This window comes from Pelophylax lessonae (genome assembly GCF_965119305.1).
Source record: "Pelophylax lessonae genome assembly, chromosome: 9".
Classification (NCBI taxonomy): domain Eukaryota; kingdom Metazoa; phylum Chordata; class Amphibia; order Anura; family Ranidae; genus Pelophylax; species Pelophylax lessonae.
The window spans coordinates 119,034,494-119,059,234 of NC_138776.1; the positions used below are offsets into that span (position 1 = coordinate 119,034,494).

Sequence of the window (24,741 nt, forward strand, 5' to 3'; positions counted from 1 at the left end):
AAAAAGTGCAAAAAATAGCTTTGGGATTGGTAATAATTTTCTGCTGTTGTGAACAGCACTTCAAGGTAATGTAATGATATATTTGATTTATGCAATAGCTTGATGGGTATGAAATAAATAGCATGAATGAATTGATCAAGAGATTCCTTAACCATTTATTTAAAAACTAAAGAATATAAAAGAAATTATAAATATTTAAAAAGAAAAAATATTCATTAAAATGTTGGGCAAATTTTAGTATGTTTTCTGGTAACCTATTTAATACATGCGAAATTAATTAGAATAATTTTTTTTCAGATGTAAAGGTAAGAAGTATTTTTTTTTTTTTCTTAATTTTTACCAATTTTTTTTTTAATGGTGCATCAGAAATACTTGCAATGTGTTAGATAAGAGATAGAAAAACTAATCCATAAAAGTGCAAATTCTTTGTATTATTTAATCTGGAAAAAGTAATATTCTTTATGTGCACAATACAAGATTTTGTTCTTATTGTGATCATACAAAGTACAGTCTATCATAAACCAGTGTTAAAAAAAATATCATAGTTTTGTCATTGGTATGTGAAGATTGTTCCAAGGTCCCATCCACAACTCTTCTTCATCTGATTGAGTCTGGTCACTGTGGAATTCCAATGGCTCTTTAATGTCTTCATTATCAACAACTGATTCCTGTTCATCTGTGCTTTTTAACTTATTGTCTCCAATCTTAGGTATATTTTTGGTCATGCCAGTGCTAGATGCCAATGATATACTTGAAGGTCTAGTGTTAAGTTTGATAGAAGCCTCCTTTGATAATGTGTTCAACTGGATGTTTTCCTCATGTGTCACTCCAAGTCTGTCCAATTTCTTGAAGTGCTTCCCGAGCCTTGTAGGGGAAGTCATTTTAAGATTGTTTGTAAGGCATGAACGTCTGGTTCTAACCACAGACCCATTTTGGGCAATATATAAATTTCCGTTAATATTGTTTTGTATGTTTGGGTGACTGAGACGGTTTTTTTGAGTTTCAGGAGCACTCTCTTCTCCTGTTGAACTAGTTTCATATTCTCGATCCACAACCAATTTGATCTTTTTTCTAGCAACCTATTCAAGAAAAAAAATTAGACAGTCAGAAAAACAGAACAAATTACCATTTATTAAAGCAAACCAGTCCTAATACATTCATCGGAGCATTAGACTTGTATTATTTTGCTGGTACCAGAACAATAATACTCTCTAATAAGTAATCTGTACTAAGTCTGACACCACTTGTGAAATCCATGACAAAAGAATTAAATGCTTTATGAAAAAATATTACATTTCAATGATTAGCTGTGGAAACTCTTAATGATTGGGTGTGGGAACTTTTTACTAAATTAAGAGGTCCCAAACAAATAGTTTGTTTCTCTAAATTAAATTCTAAGCACATGCATACTCATTAAAATGATTAAATACAAAGCTAGCAGTATATAGCGAGCAATTTGGTAAAAAGACAGAACAACAGCCAGATGTCAAAATTCACTGTCACTAAAAAAGATGAACCACTAAGAAAATCAGTGAATACAGTTAACCCAGAACTTGCAGTAGGTCCATGGCCTTGTCTCTACTCACCATACTCTACGCCATCAGAAGAGTTACAAATATCCATGCCTGTACTCCCAAACAAATGTGTACAAACACCAAAAGACAGTTGTTAAAATTGCAGCACATAGTTAGAGTTTTAAATCTATCAGTACAAAACTCAACTGTCATTGTCCGCTGATTGTCCACAGTCCATTGATTTACTCAACAGTTACAGAAACTGTGGAAAAACTCATGTTGATTTCTGTTGGTTCTAATATTTCTACAGATCATAGGCAATTGTTTAACCATGCATATGAAAGGTGCCTTTGTAGCATTCTTAGAAATCCACAGTAAAATGTTCAGTTGCCCATGTGGACTTTCTATAGCTGTATTTTTGCCCTATAATCAGCGATAGTGCATACCATAGTGTAGCAATGCTCCGATACCATTGTTGGGGTATGTAAACACCAATAATAGACTTCTACTATTTGCACCCGTTTCGCATTATTTATATACTATTGCAAGTGTTTAGTTAGATTTCTTTAATAAATGCAATACCTGTTGATTTTGCCAGAAATCTCATAAGCTGCTAACTTCTTTTGCACCCTACTTCTACTTCCTGTGCTCTCTGCCTGTGCAGAAAAATCATGGAGATGAGGAGGGGTAGAATTGTGTGGCCATGTTGAAAAGGAAGGTAGGAGCATACTTCTATTTCTGACATATCAGCAGTTGTTTTTCTGTAGTGTTTAAAGTCATTATCCCGAAACATCCCAAAACATTGGGAAAAAATTAATGTACACTAGAGATAAACTGGATTTTTTTTTTATTATGCCTTGACATATGCTATTATGGTAGCAGCAAAAATGATAAAAGTCAAACCATTTAATTAATGACTCATAGCTTTTTTTCTGTTCTTAGAGTACAAGACATGATTGCTGATGAGTTGTTTATAATGTATCATTATTAAATCAGATGCAATCAGTTTAAAATCTGCAATATATGCAATTATATTTATTAATTTGCTTTCATTTGCATAATTATGCATACGCAAACCAAGGGGCTTATCTAAATCTCAAAGGCTCATCAATAACAACGTTTTAACCAGCTAATATTAAATTAGGTAATAAAAGGAACACAAAGCCGTTTTTCCATGCATGCATTTCATGAATAACTTTTCATCAGAATTATTAAAGCGATAAGTTTGCATGGTTTAATTTAATCTTAATTTTGTTTAAATGTTGGAATATTCAGTTAATAAGGTAATTTAATAATATGCTCCACTTCCCATACAATCTGATGATCTAAGTCTTTGAGGAAAAAAAAAAGAAAAAAGAAAAACTGTGTGGGACTTTTGCAGTGTCATGTGTTTTGTTAAAAACTCCATACAACTACTGCTGATGCCCGGTTCAAAAAACAGCCTAGACTGAGCTGACATCTAATATATGTTTAGATGCAAGAAAAATATATATGAGACCCCCTCACATACAAAAAAAAAAATATTGGCCCAGCATACAAGGTTTATTGGCTGTGGTACCTCTGGCAGTAGGGCCATAAGTGTGCTAATGCTTCAGGAAAACTTTCAAAACACTAGTCTTGAGTTTTTTTAGAGTTTTTTTCTATTTAAAAATAAATGATGAATTGAGGAACAGAAAAGCAAGAAGACCCTGTAAGAATTATTTTGTAGTATACATTTTTCAACAAGGGGATGAGATTGTATTTTTTGTAACTCAATTGAATGTTTTTCTTTTTTTCCATCTTGGATGTATGTGCCTTATTTAGTGGTAAGGTGACCCTTTTGCTAGTTTACTTCAACTATACCCCACCCCACATTCTCCAGCGGTTACTTTGTTTAGTATAATAGTATACTAGAATCTTCTTAAAAGAAACATTATTTTCTGGGACTCAAAATTATTTCACCTATATGGATGCATACCACCATCCCTTACATTGCCCAGTGGATAAATGCAGTTGCTAAAATTATTTTGTATGAAAAGATTATTTATGACAATAGAAACTATACTTAAAAATATAAAGTATGGGATTTTTGGTGCAAATCTGCCCCTAAATTAAACAACAGTTGAAGCTAACTTGAATGTGATTTTCTTGGTATCATTTGTGTACAATATGTGAATTGCTCATGATTAGTGTTGAGCGAACACGGACTGTATTATTCGTGTTCGTACCGAATAATTGGATTTTTTTTACCCGAACACGGACACGGACACTTTACTGTATGTTCGGGTAAAAATCCGTGTTCGGTCGTTTTATTTCCGGGTTTTGCATGCTTTGGCGCTCTTTTCATGGCGGGCTTTCAACAGCCAATCAACAATCGTTTAACTGGTGTGCCTTAAGCCATCCCAGCCATGCCTGCAAATGTCTTAGTAGCTGTGATTGGCCATCTGAAGCATGTGACCAAGTCTTTATAAGTTCGAGGCAGCCGCCGCAGCAGCGTCATTCTGCTGCTTAGCTAAGGGACAGAGCACACATCAATGTGCTGGCTGCTGATTAGGGAAAGATAGGCAGGAAAAAAACATTTGTGTCCGGATAGAATTGAGGGACAGGTCGGAGTGTTTAGGCAGGGCGAGTTGTAGGCATTTTAGGGATAGAGTCTGCTGAATTATAGGGTCAGTGTCTTCTACAAACTACAATCGATATTGCTGTGTGGGGGGTGGGGTGAATCTGCACTCAAACCTGATCTACGATCTCTTCTCAATCCTGTTAGGGACAGAGTCTGCTGAATTTTAGGGAAACTGTGTTCTACAAACTACAATCGATATTGCTGTGTGGTGTGGGATTGGAGATAGGCAGGTGTCAGTGATCCACATCCATTTTTCTGTGTGTGAGCTGCAGTGAACACAATCTTTTTGGGCTGCAGTGAACACAATCTTTTTGGGCTGCAGTGAACACAATCTTTTTGGGCTGCAGTGAACACAATCTTTTTGGGCTGCAGTGAACACAATCTTTTTGGGCTGCAGTGAACACAATCTTTTTGGGGTGCAGTGAACAAAATCTTTTTGGGGTGCAGTGAACACAATCCTTTTTGGTGTGCAGTGAACACAATCTTTGTGGGGTGCAGTGAACAAAATCCTTTGTGGGGTGCAGTGAACACAATCTTTTTGGGGTGCAGTGAACAAAATCCTTTTTGGGGTGCAGTGAACAACATCCTTTTTGGGGTGCAGTGAACACAATCTTTTTGGGGTGCAGTGAACAAAATCCTTTGTGGGGTGCAGTGAACACAATCTTTTTGGGGTGCAGTGAACACAATCTTTTTGGGGTGGAGTGAACAACATCCTTTTTGGGGTGCAGTGAACAAAATCCTTTTTGGGGTGCAGTGAACAAAATCATTTTTGGGGTGCAGTGAACACAATCTTTTTGGGGTGCAGTGAACACAATCTTTGTGGGGTGCAGTGAACACAATCTTTTTGGGGTGGAGTGAACAACATCCTTTTTGGGGTGCAGTGAACAACATCCTTTTTGGGGTGCAGTGAACACAATCTTTTTGGGGTGCAGTGAACACAATCTTTGTGGGGTACAGTGAACAGAATCTTTGTGGGGTGCAGTGAACACAATCTTTGGGGGGTACAGTGAACACAATCTTTTTGGGGTGCAGTGAACACAATCTTTGTGGGGTGCAGTGAACACAATCTTTTTGGGGTGGAGTGAACAAAATCATTTTTGGGGTGCAGTGAACAACATCCTTTTTGGGGTGCAGTGATCAAAATCCTTTTTGGGGTGCAGTGAACACAATCTTTTTGGGGTGCAGTGAACAAAATCCTTTGTGGGGTGCAGTGAACAGAATCTTTGTGGGGTGCAGTGAACACAATCTTTGGGGGGGTACAGTGAACACAATCTTTTTGGGGTGCAGTGAACACAATCTTTGTGGGGTACAGTGAACAGAATCTTTGTGGGGTGCAGTGAACACAATCTTTGGGGGGTACAGTGAACACAATCTTTTTGGGGTGCAGTGAACACAATCTTTGGGGGGTACAGTGAACACAATCTTTTTGGGGTGCAGTGAACACAATCTTTGTGGGGTGCAGTGAACACAATCTTTGGGGGGGTACAGTGAACACAATCTTTTTGGGGTGCAGTGAACAACATCCTTTTAGGGTGCAGTGAACACAATCTTTGTGGGGTGCAGTGAACAACATCCTTTTAGGGTGCAGTGAACACAATCTTTGTGGGGTACAGTGAACAGAATCTTTGTGGGGTGCAGTGAACACAATCTTTGGGGGGTACAGTGAACACAATCTTTGTGAGGTGCAGTGAACACAATCTTTGTGGGGTGCAGTGAACACAATCATTGTGGGGTGCAGTGAACTCAATCTTTGTGGGGTACAGTGAACACAATCTCATACTTCTGAAGATTTGAGGGTGCTGCCTGTTCCATACTCCCCCTACTCCTCATCTAGCCTTTTAGGGGTACAAACAATAGTAATTGGGGCCTAGTGTGGTTGTGTACGTGTGATATACATACACTTTTTTTGGATCATATTTTCTATTCCGCTATTTAATCAAAAACCTTTGGGGATCAGTTAAATTGGGGGATAGTCTGTGTTGGTACGTGTGAGAGAGATCCACCTTTCCAAGTTGTTGGGGTTCATCTCATACTTCTGAAGGTTTGAGGGTGCTGCCTGTTCCATACTCCCCCTACTCCTAGCCTTTTAGGGGTACAAACAATAGTAATTGGGGCCTAGTGTGGTTGTGTACGTGTGATATACATACACTTTTTTTGGATCATATTTTCTATTCCGCTATTTAATCAAAAACCTTTGGGGATCAGTTAAATTGGGGGATAGTCTGTGTTGGTACGTGTGAGAGAGATCCACCTTTCCAAGTTGTTGGGGTTCATCTCATACTTCTGAAGGTTTGAGGGTGCTGCCTGTTCCATACCCCCCCTACTCCTCATCTAGCCTTTTAGGGGTACAAACAATAGTAATTGGGGCCTAGTGTGGTTGTGTACGTGTGATATACATACACTTTTTTTGGATCATATTTTCTATTCCGCTATTTAATCAAAAACCTTTGGGGATCAGTTAAATTGGGGGATAGTCTGTGTTGGTACGTGTGAGAGAGATCCACCTTTCCAAGTTGTTGGGGTTCATCTCATACTTCTGAAGGTTTGAGGGTGCTGCCTGTTCCATACCCCCCCTACTCCTCATCTAGCCTTTTAGGGGTACAAACAATAGTAATTGGGGCCTAGTGTGGTTGTGTACGTGTGATATACATACACTTTTTTTGGATCATATTTTCTATTCCGCTATTTAATCAAAAACCTTTGGGGATCAGTTAAATTGGGGGATAGTCTGTGTTGGTACGTGTGAGAGAGATCCACCTTTCCAAGTTGTTGGGGTTCATCTCATACTTCTGAAGGTTTGAGGGTGCTGCCTGTTCCATACCCCCCCTACTCCTCATCTAGCCTTTTAGGGGTACAAACAATAGTAATTGGGGCCTAGTGTGGTTGTGTACGTGTGATATACATACACTTTTTTTGGATCATATTTTCTATTCCGCTATTTAATCAAAAACCTTTGGGGATCAGTTAAATTGGGGGATAGTCTGTGTTGGTACGTGTGAGAGAGATCCACCTTTCCAAGTTGTTGGGGTTCATCTCATACTTCTGAAGGTTTGAGGGTGCTGCCTGTTCCATACCCCCCCTACTCCTCATCTAGCCTTTTAGGGGTACAAACAATAGTAATTGGGGCCTAGTGTGGTTGTGTACGTGTGATATACATACACTTTTTTTGGATCATATTTTCTATTCCGCTATTTAATCAAAAACCTTTGGGGATCAGTTAAATTGGGGGATAGTCTGTGTTGGTACGTGTGAGAGAGATCCACCTTTCCAAGTTGTTGGGGTTCATCTCATACTTCTGAAGGTTTGAGGGTGCTGCCTGTTCCATACCCCCCCTACTCCTCATCTAGCCTTTTAGGGGTACAAACAATAGTAATTGGGGCCTAGTGTGGTTGTGTACGTGTGATATACATACACTTTTTTTGGATCATATTTTCTATTCCGCTATTTAATCAAAAACCTTTGGGGATCAGTTAAATTGGGGGATAGTCTGTGTTGGTACGTGTGAGAGAGATCCACCTTTCCAAGTTTTTGGGGTTCATCTCATACTTCTGAAGATTTGAGGGTGCTGCCTGTTCCATACCCCCCTACTCCTCATCTAGCCTTTTAGGGGTACAAACAATAGTAATTGGGGCCTAGTGTGGTTGTGTACGTGTGATATACATACACTTTTTTTGGATCATATTTTCTATTCCGCTATTTAATCAAAAACCTTTGGGGATCAGTTAAATTGGGGGATAGTCTGTGTTGGTACGTGTGAGAGAGATCCACCTTTCCAAGTTGTTGGGGTTCATCTCATACTTCTGAAGGTTTGAGGGTGCTGCCTGTTCCATACTCCCCCTACTCCTAGCCTTTTAGGGGTACAAACAATAGTAATTGGGGCCTAGTGTGGTTGTGTACGTGTGATATACATACACTTTTTTTGGATCATATTTTCTATTCCGCTATTTAATCAAAAACCTTTGGGGATCAGTTAAATTGGGGGATAGTCTGTGTTGGTACGTGTGAGAGAGATCCACCTTTCCAAGTTGTTGGGGTTCATCTCATACTTCTGAAGGTTTGAGGGTGCTGCCTGTTCCATACTCCCCCTACTCCTAGCCTTTTAGGGGTACAAACAATAGTAATTGGGGCCTAGTGTGGTTGTGTACGTGTGATATACATACACTTTTTTTGGATCATATTTTCTATTCCGCTATTTAATCAAAAACCTTTGGGGATCAGTTAAATTGGGGGATAGTCTGTGTTGGTACGTGTGAGAGAGATCCACCTTTCCAAGTTGTTGGGGTTCATCTCATACTTCTGAAGGTTTGAGGGTGCTGCCTGTTCCATACTCCCCCTACTCCTAGCCTTTTAGGGGTACAAACAATAGTAATTGGGGCCTAGTGTGGTTGTGTACGTGTGATATACATACACTTTTTTTGGATCATATTTTCTATTCCGCTATTTAATCAAAAACCTTTGGGGATCAGTTAAATTGGGGGATAGTCTGTGTTGGTACGTGTGAGAGAGATCCACCTTTCCAAGTTTTTGGGGTTCATCTCATACTTCTGAAGATTTGAGGGTGCTGCCTGTTCCATACCCCCCCTACTCCTCATCTAGCCTTTTAGGGGTACAAACAATAGTAATTGGGGCCTAGTGTGGTTGTGTACGTGTGATATACATACACTTTTTTTGGATCATATTTTCTATTCCGCTATTTAATCAAAAACCTTTGGGGATCAGTTAAATTGGGGGATAGTCTGTGTTGGTACGTGTGAGAGAGATCCACCTTTCCAAGTTGTTGGGGTTCATCTCATACTTCTGAAGGTTTGAGGGTGCTGCCTGTTCCATACTCCCCCTACTCCTCATCTAGCCTTTTAGGGGTACAAACAATAGTAATTGGGGCCCAGTGTGGTTGTGTACGTGTGATATACATACACTTTTTTTGGATCATATTTTCTATTCCGCTATTTAATCAAAAACCTTTGGGGATCAGTTAAATTGGGGGATAGTCTGTGTTGGTACGTGTGAGAGAGATCCACCTTTCCAAGTTGTTGGGGTTCATCTCATACTTCTGGAGATTTGAGGGTGCTGCCTGTTCCATACTCCTGCTCCTACTGCTCAACCATCCTTTTAGGGGTACAAACAATAGTAATTGGGGCCTAGTGTGGTTGTGTACGTGCGAGATACATACACTTTTTTTGATCATATTTCCTATTCCGCTATTCAATAAAAACCTTTGAGGATCAATTGAATTGCGGGATAGTCTGTGTCGGTACGTGTGAGATCCACCTTTCCAAGTTTTTGGGGTTCATCTCATACTTCTGAAGATTTGAGGGTGCTGCCTGTTCCATACTCCTCCTCCTACTCCTCATCCATCCTTTTAGGGGTACAAACAATAGTAATTGGGGCCTAGTGTGGTTGTGTACGTGCGAGATACATACACTTTTTTGGATCATATTTCCTATTCCGCTATTCAATAAAAACCTTTCTAGGGCAAGATCTTAAATTACAGAAATATGAGGAGACCGTCAAATAAGGGCCGTGGCCTGGGTCGTGGTGCTGCTGGTAGAGCTCCTGTTGCAAGGAGAGGACGTGGTCGATCTGTGCCAGCTACACGCACAAGTGAAACACCTTCCTCAAGTGTGAGTAGGCGACAGAACCTGCATCAGTATTTGGTAGGGCATCAAACGCCCCTAGAAGTGATGAGGCCAGAACAAGTTGAGGCGATAGTAGATTGGTTTGCTGCTGACAGTGCCTCCAGTTCCTTCACATTGTCTCCCACCCAGTCTACTGCAGAAAGGTCAGAGTTGGCACCTGCAGCCAATGTCCAACCGTCTTTCACCTCACCCCCTTGCAAATCAGGCCAGCAGTCTGAGCCCCAAGCCATACAGCAGTCTCTTATTCTTTTTGAGGACTCTGTCAGCAGGGTTTCCCAGGGCCATCCACCTAGCCCTGCCCCAGAAGTGGAAGAGATTGAGTGCAGCGATGCCCAACCACTTATTTCTCAAGATGAGTACATGCAAGGATCATCGCAGCACGTCTCCGATGATGACGAAACGCAGGTGCCAACTGCTGCGGCGTTCAGCATTGTGGAGACCGACAAGGAGGGCAGGGGTGAAGACTGGGTGGAAGATGATGTGGAGGACGATGAGGTCCTCGACCCCACATGGAATGAACGTCATGCAGGTGACCTGAGTAGTTTGGAGGAAGAGGCGGTGGTCGCACAGAGCCACCAGCACAGCAGAAGAGGGAGCAGGGTGCAGAAGCGGAGCGGCCGTGCCCTAGACACTACGCCCGCTACTGCCCAACGCAGCAAGGGAACGAGCGCACCAAAGTCAGCTCAAAGGAGTTCTCTAGCGTGGAAGTTCTTTAGAAAATGTGCTGATGACAGGACACGAGTGGTTTGCACCCTGTGCAATCAGAGCTTGAAGCGAGGCATAAACCTTCTCAACCTGAGCACAACCTGCATGATCAGGCATCTAAGTGCAAAGCACGAGCTGCAGTGGAGTACACACCTTCAAAACCAAGAAACGTCTCTGGCTCATCCTGCTTCCTCTTCTGCTGCAGTCTCGGCCGCTCCAGCCACATCTGTAGTGATACCGGCACCTGCCACCCCGCAAACAGACGATCTGTCAGCAACACCACCACCTGGGTCACCAACAACCATCTCCACAATGTCCCGTGGAAGCGTTCAGCTTTCCATCTCCCAAACACTTAAGAGGAAGAGGAAGTACCCCCCTACCCACCCGCGATCCCTGGCCCTGAATGCCAGCATTTCAAAATTATTGGCCTTTGAAATGCTGTCATTCCGTCTGGTGGAGACGCACAGTTTTAAAAACCTTATGTCGGTGGCTGTCCCACAGTACGTCGTGCCCAGCCGCCACTACTTTTCCAGGCAAGCCATCCCTTCCCTGCACAACCAAGTGGGGGAAAATATCAGGTGTGCACTGCGCAACGCCATCTGTGCCAAGGTCCACCTAACTACGGATACGTGGACCAGTAAGCACGGTCAGGGGCGTTATATCTCCCTAACGGCACACTGGGTAAATGCAGTGGCGGATGGGCCTGAGGCGGATAGCAATTTGGCGCATGTCCTTCCACCACCGAGGATTGCAGGGCGCTTCAGTTTGCCTCCTGTTCCTAACTCCTCCTACTCCGCTTCCTCATCCTCTACCGCCTCCTCATCCGGACAGCGTAACACCTTCACCACCAACTTCAGCACGGCCAGGGGTAAACGACAGCAGGCAGTTTTACAACTTGCCTGTTTGGGGGACAAACCACACACCGCGCAGGAGTTGTGGAGGAGCATGGAACAGCAGACAAATGAGTGGTTGCTGCCAGCGAGCCTCAAGCCCGGCCTGGTGGTGTGCGATAACGGGCGAAATCTCATAGCAGCTCTGGGCCTAGCCGGTTTGACGCACATCCCTTGCCTGGCGCATGTGCTGAATTTGGTGGTGCAGAGGTTCCTTAAAAACTACCCCGATATGTCAGAGCTGCTGCAGAAAGTGCGGGCCGTTTGTGCGCACTTTCGGCGTTCTCACCCTGCTGCTGCTCGCCTGGCAGCGCTGCAGCGTAACTTCGGCCTTCCCGCTCACCGCCTCATATGTGACGTGCCCACAAGGTGGAACTCCACCTTGCACATGCTGGAAAGACTGTGCGAGCAGCAGCAGGCCATAGTGGAGTTTCAGCTGCAGCACGCACGCGTGAGTCGCTCTGCGGAACAGCACCACTTCACCACCAATAACTGGGCCTCCATGCGAGACCTGTGTGCCTTGTTGCGCTGTTTTGAGTACTCCACCAACATGGCCAGTGGCAATGACGCCGTTCTCAGCTTAACTATCCCACTTCTATGCCTCCTTGAAAAAACAATTCGGGCGATGATGGAAGAGGATGTGGCACAGGATGAGGAGGAGGAGGAGGATGAAGAGGTAACATTTCCAAGGCTTTCAGGGCAGTCATTCGCAAGGGGCTCCGAGGGTGGGTTCCTGCACACGCAAACGCCAGGGACGCAATTGTCCAGCAGGGGCACAGTTCTGGAGGATGAGGAGGATGAGGAGGAGGAGGAGCTGGAGGAGGAGATGGAACCATGTTCACAGCAGGGTGGCACCCAGGCCAGCTCATGGCCATCACTGGTGCGTGGCTGGGGGGATACAGAGGACACGGACGATACACCTCCCACAGAGGACAGCCTTTCGTCGCCTCTGGGCAGCCTGGCACACATGAGCGATTACATGCTGCAGTGTCTCCACAACGACCGCCGAGTTGCCCACATTCTAACTTGTGCTGATTACTGGGTGGCCACGCTGCTGGATCCCCGTTACAAGGACAACGTACCGTCCTTAATTCACTCACTGGAGCGCGATCGCAAGATGCGCGAGTACAAGCGCACGCTGGTAGACGCCATGCTGCTGGCATTCCCATCTGACAGCGGGGCCACAGTGGAAGCACAAGGCAGAGGAGGAGGAGGAGGAGGTCGCCAACGCAACCAGGGCACCGCCAGCACCTCAGAAGGCAGGGTTAGCATGGCCGAAATGTGGAAAAGCTTTGTCAGCACGCCACAACAAACAGCAGCACCAGCAGCTCAGATGGAACGTCTTAGCAGGAGGCAGCATTTTACCAACATGGTGGAGCAGTATGTGTGCACACGCCTACATGTAGTGAATGACGGGTCTGCCCCCTTCAACTTCTGGGTCTCCAAATTGGGCACATGGCCTGAGCTTGCCCTTTACGCCTTGGAGGTGCTGGCGTGCCCTGCAGCCAGTGTATTATCTGAACGGGTATTTAGCACGGCTGGGGGCGTTATAACAGACAAGCGCAGCCGCCTGTCCAGAGACAATGTGGACAAGCTCACGTTCATTAAAATGAACCAGGCATGGATCCCACGGGACTTTTCCGTACCTTATGCAGAATAGCAATGGATACCGACCTTACCCACCCATTGTTCCATTTTTGCTCTTTCTCACTCTTTTGGGGTGTACCCTCATTTAAAATTTTTGAAAAGAAGCAGTGTTGGCTACCTCGTCCTCCTCCTCAGGGCCAGATTAATGTAGGGGCTATTGGAGCTGCAGCTCCAGGCCCCTACCTTTTATATAGGCCCCGGGTTGGCCATATTCACTGTTACCGCTCTTCTGTCACTTGTAAACACAGAAGTCTGGCTTCTATGCTCGCTTCCCCAGGCAGCACCCTCAGAACCTCCCCACACAGCGTGAAGGCCGGACAAGGAGGGACAGTTGGCGATGCATGGATGTGTTTATGGGCTTCAGAGACAGCATCCCATGTTGAATTAGGCATGCATGGCTGCACCCTTCCTCCTCTGGGTGCATGGCAAGGCACGGCCCTTAAGGCCCTTCAAAATCCTCAGCACCAAGCCCATGATGCTGTTAATCCGGCCCTGGTCCTCCTCCACCGCCGCTTCCACCTACACCGCCCATAGGTGTGCGCAGCCTATTGCATTAAGGTGTGCACCCCAAAGTTGAAATACACATGCATGTGTTTGCCAGCAGGGAGAGTAATGTATCGGGGCCATGTACCTGTAGGCAAGGAGAAATAGAGCAGAGCAGGTCCCAGGGAGATCTTTCCCATCTCCTCACTGGCAATGCTATGTGCCCTAGGTGATTAGGGTGTGCCCAGGCACACCCAGCACACCCTGTGCGCACGCCTATGTCACCGCCACATCCACCACCACCTCAACCTCCCTCCTACTCCATATGGGCCTCGTCCTTCAGAGATGAAGAAGAACATTGTTTTATTTTTCTGTTTTTTTTTGTTGTTTTAAGTTATTTCCCTATCCACATTTGTTTGCAGAGCACTTGCCATGCTCTTAATTATGTTTTGCTGCCATTTGCAGCACTCTAGCCCTTTCCTTTGGTGTTTTAGAGCCATTTTAGTGCCTTAAAGTTCGGGTCCCCATTGACTTCAATGGGGTTCGGTGTCCAGGAAAAGTTCGGTAAAAGTCCGGGACACGGACCCGGACTTTTTTTTAAAGTTCGGCCGAACCCGTCGAACACGGACATCTAGGTGTCCGCTCAACCCTACTCATGATCAGTCTAATGCTTCATGTGTATTCAGTGGATTATTGTGAAGTAAGGGACATCTGTTTCACTATTTAAATCTTCATTTATTGTTTATCTGTTATTGCATTGTCAAAACAGAATTGTTGTGTACCACATATACTGTATGTGAACTGTGTTTCCTGTCAAACAAACTATGCAATAAATAGAGTTTTAAGAAAAGTGGCAGTAAAAGTCCATATGGATAAATATGCATGGTGAAGGTCAATTATTGATGTTTGTTGTAAACCACTTTACATGGTGCTGCAGAAATACAAATGCTACTACAAACTGGAAAAGCTGGTCCTGCTTCTGGACCCCTGAACCAATTCAATACAGGGCACTTTCAGCCCCTTCTTGCCCAGGCCAATTTTCAGCTTTTAGCGCTGTTGAATTTTGAATGACAATTGCGCGGTCATGCAACACTGTACCAAAACCAAATGTATGTCATTTGTTTCCCACAAATAGAGCTTTCTTTTGGTGGTGTTTGATCACCGCAAGGTTTTTCCTTTTTTGCCACACAAATAAAAAAACACTGAAAAGTTTAAAAAAAAAAAACATTTTTTGTTTATGTTATAAAATTTTGTAAATAGATATGTTTTTTCTTGCACTGATGAGCACTGATAAGGCCGCACTGACGAGGAGGCACTGATAGGGTGGCACTGATGGGGTGGCACTAATATGCAGCACTGATGGGCACTGATATGTGTCACTGATGGGCACTGATATGTAGCACTGATATGCAGCATTGGTGGGCACTGATAGGTGGCACTGATGGGCACTGATAGGTGGCACTTATGGGCACTGAATGGCACTGATAGATGGTACTGATGGGCACTGGTGGGCACTGACAGGCGACACTGATGGGCACTGATAGGCACTGATAGGTGGCACTGGTGGGCACTGATATGCAGCACTGATGGGCAATAATGGGCACTGGTGGGCGGCACTGATAGATGGAAATGAAGGGCACTGGTGGGTGGCACTGATAGATAGCAATCATGGGCAGCTCTGATGAGGAGGGCACTGAGATTGGCATCCCTGGTGGCCATGGGTGGGCATCCCTGGTGGCTCTAGTGGCACCTTCCCCAAGGGTCTGCACTTGTAATCAATACTCTGATTACCAGAACAGACCCACCCCTGTCAGGAGAGCCGCCGATTAGCTCTCCTCTACTCATGCCTATCAGGCACAAACTGAGGAAAGCTGATCAACGGCACTTCCTATTTACTATGTGACCAGCTGTGATTGGACACAGCTGGTCACATGGTAAAGAGCCTTTACCGTGATCGGAGATGCAGTGTGTCAGAGTGACACACCGTACCACCGATCGCCACTCTGTGTGCCCCCCCAGGGGCATGCAGAGCGGTCTATCCTGCTGGACGTCATATGACGGCCAGTTAGGATAGTGCAACCACTTCCCGGATGTCATTTTGCTATATGGCGGGCAGGAAGTGGTTAAACTCTGGTGTGTGGGTTCCATTATATGCTGCTATATATTCTGTAGGTTCTATTATTCGGAAGGTATTCACAGCGCTTCACTTTTTCTACATTTTGTTATGATACAGCCTTATGCCAAAATGGATTAAATTAATTATTTTCCTCAAAATTCTACAGACAATAACCCATAATGACAATGTGAAAGGAGTTTGTTTGAAATCTTTGCAAACTCATTAAAAAAAAAAATCAATGTACATAAGTATTTTCATGTATTTACAGCCTTTGCTCAATACTTTGTTGAAGCATCTTTTGTGGCCAATTACAGCCTCAAGTCTTCTTGAGTATGATGCTATAAGCTTGGCACACCTATTTTTGAACATTTTCTCCCATTCTTCTTTGAAGGGCCTCTCAAGCTCCGGTTGGATGGGGAGCGTCAGCGCACAGCCATTTTTAGATCTCTTCAGAGATGTTCAACCGGGTTCAAGTCTATGCTCTGGCTGGGCTACTCAAAGACATTCACAGAGTTTTCCCCTAGCTACTCCTTTGTTATCTTGGCCATGTGCTTCGGGTCGTTGTCCTGTTGGAAGATGAACCTTCACCCCAGGCTGAGGTTCAGAGCACTCTGGAGCAGGTTTTCATCAAGGATGTCTCTGTATATAGCTGTATGCATCTTTCTCTCAATGCTGACTAGTCTTCCAGTTTCTTAAAAACATTCCCACATCATGATGCTGCAACCACCATGCTTCACTGTAGGGATGGTATTGGCCAAGTGATGAGTGGTGGTTTCTGGTCTCCTCCAGACATGACGCTGCCATTCAGGCCAAACAGTTAAATCTTTGTTGCATCAGACCAGAACATTTTTTTCTCATGGTCTGAGACTCCTTCAGGTGCCTTTTGCAAACTCCAGATGGGCTGTCATGTGCCTTTTACTGAGGAGTGGCTTCCATCTGGCTACTCTACTATACAGGCCTGATTGGTGGAGTGCTGTGGAGATGGTTGTTCTTCTGGAAGGTTCACCTCTCTCAACAGAGAAATGCTGGAGCTCTGTCAGAGCGACTATCGGGTTCTTGGTCAACTGCCTGACTAATGCCCTTCTCCCTTGATCTCTCAGTTTGGCCAGGCGGCCCATACAAGGAACAGTCCTGGTGGTTCCAAACTTCTTCCATTTAATGATTATGGAGGCTGTTGTACTCATTGGGACCTTCAATGCTGCAGAAATGTTTCTCTACCCTTCCCCAGATTTGTGTCTCAATACAATCCTGTCTCGGATGTCTACAGACAATTCCTTGGATTTCATGGCTTGGTTTGTGCTCTGACATGTCCTGTTAACTGTGGGACCTTATATAGACAGGTATGTGCCTTTTCAAATCATGTCCAATCAATTACATATACCACAAGCGGACTCCAATCAAGATGTAGAAACATCTCAAGGATGATCAGTGGAAACATGATGCACATGAGCTCAATTTTGAGTGTTATTGCAAAGGCTGTGAATACTTATGCTACATGATTTTTCCAATTTTTATTTTTAATAAATTTGCAAAGATTTCAAACAAACTTTTTTTCACATTGACATTATGGGGTATTGTTTGTAGAATTTGAGGAAAATTATGAGTTTAATCTATTTTGTAATAAGGCTGTGAATACTTTCCGGATGCACTGTATGTTGTTTTTAGATTATTATGAACAGAATTATTTTTTATTACATAGAATAGGGTGTTTTCGGACATAGTACTGTATAAAAGTACCTATACATTGGGGAGTTGTGTTTTTTGTATATTAAACTCTAGTGTGAGACTAGTTTATATTGACAGTGGGACATAGTTTAGCTTTCTGTATACAATAGTTAAGGGTTGTTTTTTGGTATCCTGTAGGAAATCCATTTTTATTTTTGTTGTTTTGAACAATAAACGACTGTTTGCTTTTACAAAGTCAGCAGGCCATTCACACAACAATGCAGTGCACTGTAAAAGGTGAACTGTGCACCACAAAACACAAAAAAATAGGTATAACGCATTATACCTTGGAAAGGTGCTGTGGACACATGTGGATTGTGACCCCAATGAACATAATGAACCTAATGATGCTGGCAACAGAAAAAATGTTGAAGTATAACACTTCCAACCTCCATTATACTTCAGTTTTCTGCTGCTGTCTTAGGAGAATTAATGTCTTTTCTCCTCAGAGAAAATTGTTGCAAGATACTCCAGACTGCCATGAAGTAAGTGTGGGTGTTAGCTCCTCTTTTTCTGGGAGCCTGGTGTGTGTACTCTGCCTCCTGAGTTACTCTTGTGGATTACTACTGACATACATCAGTTGGGCATGACACTTTTAAAATGTGACACATTAGTGCATCTGTGGCCATGCCATATTGCCTGTGTGCATGCACATCTTCTCCTCTTCCTTTTCCACCATTTGTGAGGGTCCCAAGGTCAGTCGTTCTCATTGCTGTTAAGGGGATTTAGTCACAAAAAGTTTTTAACTTCTTACAGCTAGGTTTTGTGTCTAGCCTTTATTTGTTTATCTGCCTTCCATAATAAAACTGCTCTATATTAGCAGAATGATGGACGGACCATAAGCACAAGGACATGCATGCCTGCCCACCTCTCAATTTACTTGCTAACAGCTCTGGGGCATCTTGCAGCCTTTCTCATTTTGGGCCTGAATCCATTTTTCCTGCTTGAGTCCATATGTTCCTGTGAGTCTTCATTGGCTTGGTCCAATTTCACAGTCACCTCGGCATTATTCATTATAGCATTTTTCACAACTATGTTGGGATGAATGCAAAGGATCATTACCACAATTGCAGATTTGGAGTCTGTTCCAGACTAGACTCCTTGCCATTCTGAGCTGTATGTGAAAAGGCAGCTGCAGGTGAATCAATCTCTTTTGGGTGACCTAGTGCCTGACGTGTCTCAGTTGCTTCATTACTTCTGGAATTAAGGATAGCATCTAGGTCCTTGTTGATGTGGTGTTTACGTGTTTAAAACTGGTCCAACCCAGGTGTGAATCCTCTAAGGTTACCAATATGGGCTTCCCTAAAAGTCCCTAACCTGTCCAAACCTACTCAGTACATTTGTTACCACAACTGCTTTTGTACAGTGACTGGTCCTCTCCCTTCCGAAATGTATTGTCCAACAATTCCTTATTCAGGAGGTGTTTGACAAGAAATGGTCCCACCTGGTGGTGGATTTGGCCATTAAATGCCCTACCACAACCTTGACTATCACTATTGAGGACATTTCAGTGTTGAAAGCAATTGTACAGGCATCATTTTTTTAAAATAATTAACATATTATACTTACCTATGTGAAATGGTATGACTCAGAGTGGCCACTTACCTCCCCTTCTGGGATCCCCCTCTGGCACTGGCCATGTCTCTTATGCAAGTTCCCTCTTACCAGGCTGGCTGCTATGGGGCAGTCGCATGGAAACACTTCTGTGGCTTGGCCCCACCCCCACTCCCCCCTCACATGATTTGATTGACAGCAGTAATGTCTGTGTCCTGTGAGAAGAGGGAGAGAGAGTAGTGCTGCTGCAGGGAAACACAGCACTGGATTGAAAGTTGAACCAGGTAAGTTTTTAAGGGGCTGGGGGAAGCTAATATTTGAAGGTTTTTTTAACCTTATTGTACATAATGCATTACTTTTGAAAACCTTTTGCCTTTAGAACTCCTCTAAAGATTTGGTTGAAAAAAAAAAAGTGTAAATCCTTTTAAGATCCCTCTTCTCCCTGCTACTGCTGTCATGGTCATTTGTTAGACCTTGGGGGTCTGATCCAGGGAATGGATATATCCCCTTACACAATCTTATTGGAATCTCAGTTTTTCAACGGTCAGAATTCATGCCTGTTGCCCTACACTACTTTTTTGATGGGCTTATGGATATGGTACTTCTCATATCAAGAAGGGCTCTCCTCTTTCCTCCATAAATATGAAGGGAATGCTGACTTAAACGTTGGGCTGCTAAGCAGCAGAGAAAAAACTGCTTACTGCATATGCATATGAGGAAGAACACCTTTCTGGTACTTCCCTGGACAGCTTTAATTAAGAGGTCACTGGGGGACTGGAGTACTCTTTTGTCCCAGACAAAGAAAGGTAAGGCTCAAGCTAGAAAACCTCTTTCCTCTAAAACCAAACTTTCTTTTGTGTCTCCTAAGCCTCTAAGCCCAAGTCTGGAACACAGTTCAATTTCAAACCTTGGATGCCAAAACTTTCCAAACCTGTGAGTAAGTTATCCTCATAGTGAGGGGAAATTCCCACTTTTAAAAGTCAGATGTCTGTTAGCTTTTACAACCACCTGGACTAAAGGAATATCCAATGCATGTGTGAGGGATGTGTTGTCCAGGGGCTGCATGGTAGAATTTCATCGTCTCATCTGCCAACATCCTGGCAATAATTAGCAAATGTCCATGTTGCCCTGGAACAACTCCTCTCCCAAAGTTTCAGGGTTTCTACTACAACTTGTTCACCATCCCCAAAGAAAAAGGAGGCTATCACCCCATTTGCTACCTGAAAGCTTGCAACATTTTTCTTCATGTTAAAACGTTTTGTTTGGAATTTAGTTAGCAATTTCCTCCTTTCTTCCAGATTTTATGGCCTTTATGGACATTAAGAACACCTACTTGCATGTCCCCACCTTTTAATATAATAACATTTCTGGTATTTTGCTGATGGCATGCAATACTACCAGATTGTTGCCCATCTCTTTGTGCTGTCCACTGCACCTCAAGTTTTTACCAAGGTGTTGACTCTCTGTATAGGGTATTTCCTTTGTAAATGACCTCTTACTGAGGGACCAGTCAACACAGACTTTATCAGTCATTGTCAACTCTACTATTCAAAATCTTTAAAGGTTCAGTTGGATGCTGCTGCTAGAGCTTACACATGATTTGGTGTACCTAGGTCTCCTTTTAGATACTGCTCAGTCAAGGGTTTGCCTTCATTTCTGAGATTCAGATATTGCAGTCCCAAAGCCATCTTACTCACTAATATGCAGGATAGTTCAGGGATTGATGGTGGCCTCCTCTGAGTCAGTGCCCTTTGTCCAGTTCCACTCAAGCCCACTGAAACTGGTGATTCACAAATGCAGCCCTGGAGCTGGACAAATCCTTTCTCTAATTTGTCTAAAGGATTTCCTTATTAGATTTTAGGCTGGGCAGGAGTCTTGGACACCTACACTTTGCAGGAGACTTGGTCATTGGAGGAAGCTTGTCCCATATCAATATTCTGGAGCGATTAGCAAATCAGTTGTCTCTCCAATGCTGTTAACTGCATTATTCTCTGATATGGATTAATTAGGATGCTAGCAGTGGGATGCATTAACTATCAGGGAGGAACCAGTAGTCTTGCAGATCAAAGGGAACCCAGCCACATTCTTACTTATGCAGAACCTGACACTCCAGTTCTATCTGATATGCACATTCCAGGCAATGAAAACTAGCAGGCAGACTTCCTAAAGCCTGCACCTGGACTCAAGAGAATGATCTCTTCACCCAAGGATGTTCCAGGACCCCTGTTCCCGGAGGGAAATGTCAAATGTGGACTGTCTGGCTTCCAAGTTCAACAACAAGCTAAACAAACTAAACAAGTTTATCTCCAGGGATCACTTACCCATAGCAGTGGATGCTCTTTGACATAGTGGGAGTCACAATACTTTGCTCTATAGGATTAAGATGGAGGGTATATCCAATAATTGCTTTAAAATGGGCCCTGGTGGATATCATACTCCAGCTTCTTCTGAAACCTCGCTATGGGCTTTCCAAGGCTGTCTAGATTTCTTGCCCCAATGACCAGCTTACAACTTTGCTTCTCGGTCTGTAGCTTTAATGGCATGGCTGTTTAAGCCCAGGTCCCAAGGCAGAGGGGTCTATTTGAATCCCTTATTCCTGCACTCCTTAAAGCTAGGAAATCAACTTTTCGCAAATCTACTATCACACTTAACACACACTGAAAATTCCATTACAGGTAATTCTCTGGAAGAGACATCCTGACTCTCCCCCAGATAGAAATCCGTTTTCTATGGGGGAACACGTGTGGGCTTACTCCCGAACCATGACCCCTTCCCCGCCCTCGTCACTGGCTTTTATTGACAACAGCTGCAGCCAATGGCTCCCGCTGCCGAAGCAGAGACAGTGAGACCAGGAAATGAGGGAGAGAAGAGCTGCAGATGTGCACAGTGCTGGAATAAATGAGGGCCCAAGTAGGTAAAGGGGTGATGGGGGGAATAATGATGCCTAAACATGTATTGCATTAATGCTAGGTGTTATAACTACGTTAAGGTCCTTCAGGCAGCTCTTTGTGCCACAAGCAGTCCCCAGTTTAGAATGATAAGAGGTCTGATTAAACCTCAAAAAAATTGAAGATAAATCACCTGGCCATTATTGCATCTGCTCTTTTCAGCTAAAAAAATTAGGCTAAATAACTGGTATGCAGCAATGTCTTCATTTGTTACTTTTTTTCCACTGGTACAATCATCCAAGACTTGAATATAATAGCTGTCAAGTAATTGATGAAGGGTAACTGTAGACCAGTAAGCTTAATTTCTTATGTGTGTAAATTATTTGGAAGTATTCAGATGTAACACAAAATTATATAAAGCCACATAGGTTAAATCCACACTTCAAAGAGCCACCCTCCTTCCTACATCACATAAATACTCAGGTAGATTGGTTAAAATTTGTTATGTGCAGAATGTGGAGGTTCCACAATGAAGGCTTACCTTTGATGTCTGAGCAAAAACAATTTCTCTTATGCTGCTCATTTTCTTATTTTCAGTGGACTTACAGGCACAGCAGTGTAAAGTGCATTATCTCAAAGCAATAAATTACATTTAAATCCTATTGGTTTCTGTGTGTTTTCAGTACATTATACATGCTACCATACCATTTTCACCCTTTAGCTTCCTTACTGAATAATCCCAGAGGTGTTTTATTTTTTTCTAAATCATAGTTTAAAAAATGTGCTACATAAAATATAAATATGTGTTGCCTTTTAAAGATTCCAGTGCTTTCATAACCATTTTATAACTCCACCAGTTTTGGAAAATGGCTTCAGCAAAATCACACATGTATCTAAACTCTCAAATTAATAAAAGACTTTGAGAATCTAGTGTTGATTATGGCTTCTTTTCTCACTGAAAAACAACATGCGGTAAAGCCAAAAATGAGGATGCCAGCCCAGAAATGATGATAGGGTCAAACAGAAACACTGCAACATATAAAGATACATTGCCTTTCAAAGATTTCACTGTTTTCATAACCATCGGATAATTTCTCTAGAGTTGTAAAATTACTATAGCAAAACCATACATGCATCTAAAGCCTCTAAGAAATATAAAGACTGAGAATATAAAGTATTGATTTTGGCTTCTTTTCTCACTCGTAAACAACATGCAGAAAAGCCAAAATGAGGACACTAGCTTAAAAAGTATGATAGGGCCACACAGAAGCACTGCACAACCACACTATGCTCTGTCACTACATACTGCCTAAAATGATGTGGAGTCGCCAGCAGATGCATCAGCAGAGTCGGATCCATGACCAGTGTCTTCTGCATCTGACTGGTCAGAGGATGCTTTCTTGCTCTCTGTACTTTGATTTGAGTTTTGCACTTCAGAATTATCAGATGCCTGAGAAACATCGTCATCTTCATGACTGGCTACTGTTCCCTGACTTTGTGCATCAATAGAAGAGTTTTCTTCACTGACATCTTCATTGTTGCTTTCTGCATCACTTTGTATGTCTTCTGACTCACTGCCCCTACTATGACTCTCTTCAGTTTTTACTGAAGTTCTAGATACAGATGCTTCACTTATATCATCCCTTTCATCTTCACTCTGTTCATCACTTGCTTTACTAGTGTAGTCTTTTTCATCATCCTCATCTTCCTCTGAATGCTCTTCTTCAGACTCTTCTTCAATTGTACTTTGTGCCTCACTTTCAATATCTGATTTGCTTGACTTATAAGTGGATTTCGCACTTCCTTCTTCAGATTCGCCAGTCGCATCATCACTCTTTTCACTTTTAATGCTGGAAGATGAAGTGGCTTGTTTACTACTTCTTGATTTGCTGTCTGAGCTTTTTAAAGATGTCTTGGCCTCTGCTTCAGATGATCCCTCACCATGGACACTAGATTTTTCTGTTGTAGAAACAACTGATTCTTTATCTGTTTCATCATCTTCCTCTTCCTCAGACACTGATTCTTCCTGCTTGCTGTCCATAGATTTAGACACTGATAGTGCTTCATCTTCTGATTCTTCTTGAATTTCACTTCTTTCTTCATCAGAATCAACAGTGCTTTCATTGGTTTCATCCTGATCTAATGTCAGCTTCAAGTAATCTTTATCTGCTTGAGATGGAGCAGTGCTGCTCCTTAGAGATGATTCATCAGATGGTTTTAGTGAACTTTTATCTTCATATTCTGTCCCTTCACTTTCTTCAGAATCACTTTCCGCTGTTACATTAATTGAAACTCCAGATTTGCTTTCATCTCTTTCAGAGTCACTCACTTCTGAGTCTTCATCTTCCTCATCTTTTTCACTATCAGCAGCTGATGATTTGGTAGAAGTCACTGATTTTCGGTGGGGATGTAGCTTTCTAGCAACGTTGATCCGTTGAAGGGCACGATCTAACTTTCTTGTGACTGAGTGCTTATCTGTTGTTTTTTGGAAGTAGCTTCCTTTAATGACCATGCTGTCATCACCTTCAACTTGACGTGCAGAAACTAGTTTAGCATATGTAGAATCCTTCCCACCCTTCACCTTTTGAAGAATCATTGGAAATATTTTAGCTTTTTTCCAAGGAGAACGATGGGGTACCTCTGCAGCCTCAGAAGATTTTTGAGCGCTCACTGCTACACGGCTTATCTGCATAACTGCCTTCAGTTTTTTCTTTCCTTGACTGGTTCTAGCTACTGGCATGCTACCTCTGGCTGGACCAGGCCTGCCTGCTATACTTCCTCTGCCTGGCCCCTGCCCTCTGCCCCTCCTGGAAGGAAGTCTCCCACGCATTCTTCCCTGAAATTTTGTAAAGGAATTTACAGTTAATAACTTTAAATTTATATTTTTCATTTGCATTTCTACAGACGTGAGACTATTTTAAGAAAACTGATGAAATCAGGCATTGCCTGACTTTCCAGACTTTGCCTGACTTCAGCATTTT

General features: G+C 43.0%; 1 protein-coding gene across 1 annotated transcript in view; it reads right to left on the reverse strand.

Moving 5' to 3' along the window:
- Nucleotides 1-401: 401 nt before the first annotated feature.
- The window catches only part of PCDH15 (protocadherin related 15), a 1,730,880-nt gene continuing 1,706,540 nt past the window's right edge, over nt 402-24,741 (reverse strand). Inside the window, exon 37 of the mRNA XM_082269384.1 lies at nt 402-1,079. Within this exon, the coding sequence (XP_082125510.1) occupies nt 540-1,079 (540 nt within the window). The 3' untranslated portion in view covers nt 402-539. The remainder of the gene's footprint in view (nt 1,080-24,741) is intronic.